The sequence below is a fragment of the Coptis chinensis genome, chromosome 4 (genome assembly GCF_015680905.1).
Source record: "Coptis chinensis isolate HL-2020 chromosome 4, ASM1568090v1, whole genome shotgun sequence".
NCBI lineage: Eukaryota > Viridiplantae > Streptophyta > Magnoliopsida > Ranunculales > Ranunculaceae > Coptis > Coptis chinensis.
This window is the reverse complement of record NC_141459.1, coordinates 101561800-101564373: the sequence shown is the minus strand read 5'-3', so window position 1 is coordinate 101564373 and position 2574 is coordinate 101561800. Positions and strand designations below refer to the sequence as shown.

Below are 2574 nucleotides of genomic sequence, written 5' to 3'. Positions count from 1 at the left end.
CACACTATTGAATCTGCAAGGGGAGATGTTGTATAAAGAATGAGACTGTGCCTTAATGGTTGCCTACATATCCAGAATATGTATCCAGAATCAAGTCTCTAAAAACGTAGTTCTTTGTTAAGTGAAGAGTCCTATTTATAGAAATAGAAAATAAGAGTCCTGACAACACAAGGACTCTTACTAGATAGGACTGGTTAACTGAACATGACCGGCTCAGGTGACTGATTGGGCCGTCCCGATGTCTACTTCATACGTGAGCCGTCCAAGTGGCTAACTAGAACTGTGAGCCATCCAGGTGGCTAAGTGGACATGTGAGCCGTCCAGGTAGCCGAGGATCGGTCACTTAGACTTAATATAAAGACTAAGTCCCTAATGAGTTCGTTAGCCAGGGTACGAATGTGGAGGTACGTACAAACTTGAGGCTCAGATTCATAATTCAGGTCCACACACAACTCAAGAATCGTAAACTTGTATCGGGGATCCATGCATGAAGCCAGCCCAAGAACCAAAGGAACATCTTTCCAATATCTATCATTTTTTTTTTCTCATGCTAGTATACATAGGTTTGAAAGCAGGTTCACTATCACATTTTTTCAAGACCAACAAGATTTTACTCAACTGATAACAAAAGGCACTAGATGTAACATACCGACTCCCTGAAAACAACTTAGTCGCATCCTGATAAACCTTGAAAAGATCTCTAATAGCAACAACATTTTTCCAATCAGCAAGAGTAGGAGTATTTGCATACTCCTCACCATAAAAGAAGAGATCAATAACTTTTTGGTACGGTATTGCATCTCTCAACATTATAAAGGTGGAATTCCACCGAGTCGGAATGTCAACGGGCAATCTTTTTGTCTTCATGTTCAAAGATTTACAGTTCTCAAAAAACTTTTCCAGGTTTACCTTGAGAAGACTTGAGATGTTTCACACTCTCTAATGTTATTAAGGGACACCTCAACATGCTTTAATCGCTTTTACTATCGATTCATGACATGCGGCCGCATAACGAAGATGACACACTCTCTACTTAATGTAGCATCACCAAAAATTTATCTTTCAACTAAGACCAAAGACTATCATTGTTAGACGATTATCCAAAGTTATAGTTCCTATCCTATCACATATCCCCAACTCAACAAGTTGGCATACATTGCATCACTAATCGCTCTTCCAGTGTGAGGTGCAGGAAGCACGGGGAAGCTAAGGACTCGTTTATGAAGTTTCCAGTCTTTAGTTATAAAGTGGGCAGTTATACACATATATCCTAGCTTTTGATTTGACGTCCACAAATCTGATGTTAAACAAACTTTACCAGGAACACTTCTCAAGATATCTTTCAAAGTAGACCGTTCTTCTTGAAAACTCAACATCACATCACTTCTCATTGTTGAACGACAAGGAGGTTTAAACTGCGGACCAAATGCCATCTTAATCCATCTATGAAAGGTTGGTTTCTCAACTTTCACAAATGGTAATTCCTCAACGACAAAATACCTAACAGTTTCTCGACGGGCAATTATCTGATTAAACTTAAAGGAATAAACTACACCATTCTTAGTTCTACCAATTATTGTTTGACCCTTCTCAGTTGAAGTTCTAATAACACAAGATTCTGCATGCCTACGAAGGTGACTAGTCCCTCCCCTACCCCCAGTAGAAAGAGGAGTTTCACAAATTTTACAAACAGCACTATATTTAACAGACCCATCAGGTTTTTTTACTTCACTACCATCGTCATTCTTATCAGCTTTAACATTAAAATGGTCCCAAACAGAATATCTTGGGCGTTTTTTACCAATGGATACTGAATTAACTGTACTAGTAGGGGGCTGAGAACCAACTGACTCTACAGCAATTGAAGGTTCAACTGGAGATTCTACCTCAGAATCACAATCCAATATGTTATCCATCTAGTAAAGAAAATATAACAAGCTAAAGGAAGCAAACCTAAGGAAATAATAATTTGTAACGCAGCGTCGCAGCGTCAACTCTGCATTTAAAAACAAATGAGTATATAATAGAATATTAGTATTTATTTTGATCGATGAGAGAAGTAACTAATTTGAGGACAGTATTGAAAATCATTTTACCTTGACAAAGACACTTTGATGTGATTCAAGGACTTCTTATAGCTTGGTTCTCCACCACTACCAAAACAACAACCTGGACCATAAACAAAAAAAAACAAAAAAAGGTAAGGAAAAGAAAGCATATGAAGCTTAAACTTGACTTGATTGACTTGATTGGGCTGTAAAATCTCTGCCCACAACTTCAACAGTTACATAACTTCCTATAAAGATGGAATTTTGTTTAGAAAGATTTAGTGAAAGATGCGGAAATCTAAAGTAAAGAGATATCTCTTTGCAAGTTATAAAAGTAATTGTATTTATTGCTCCCCCAAAATAAAGGAACGAGAGAGATGAAGAAGCCCACAACTTCAACAATTACATAACTTCCTATAAAGATGGAATTTCGTTTAGAAAGATTTAGTGAAAGATGGAAATCTAAAGTAAAGAGATGTCTCTTTGCAAGTTATAAAAAGTAATTGTATTTATTGCTCCCCCAAAC

The 2574-nt window shown here is 37.3% G+C and overlaps 1 protein-coding gene across 1 annotated transcript; it reads right to left on the bottom strand.

Annotated features, from left to right (window-relative positions):
- Positions 1-1115: 1115 nt before the first annotated feature.
- LOC147506336 (zinc finger BED domain-containing protein RICESLEEPER 2-like) lies at positions 1116-1916 on the bottom strand. The gene has a single exon (XM_086605744.1). The coding sequence runs from the start codon at positions 1914-1916 to the stop codon at positions 1116-1118; it is 801 nt and encodes a 266-aa protein (XP_086461870.1).
- Positions 1917-2574: the final 658 nt, after the last annotated feature.

Bases quoted from the DNA above. Each gene is read 5' to 3' on its own strand.
- LOC147506336 (XM_086605744.1), bottom strand. From the start codon at position 1,916: ATGGATAACATATTGGATTGTGATTCTGAGGTAGAATCTCCAGTTGAA.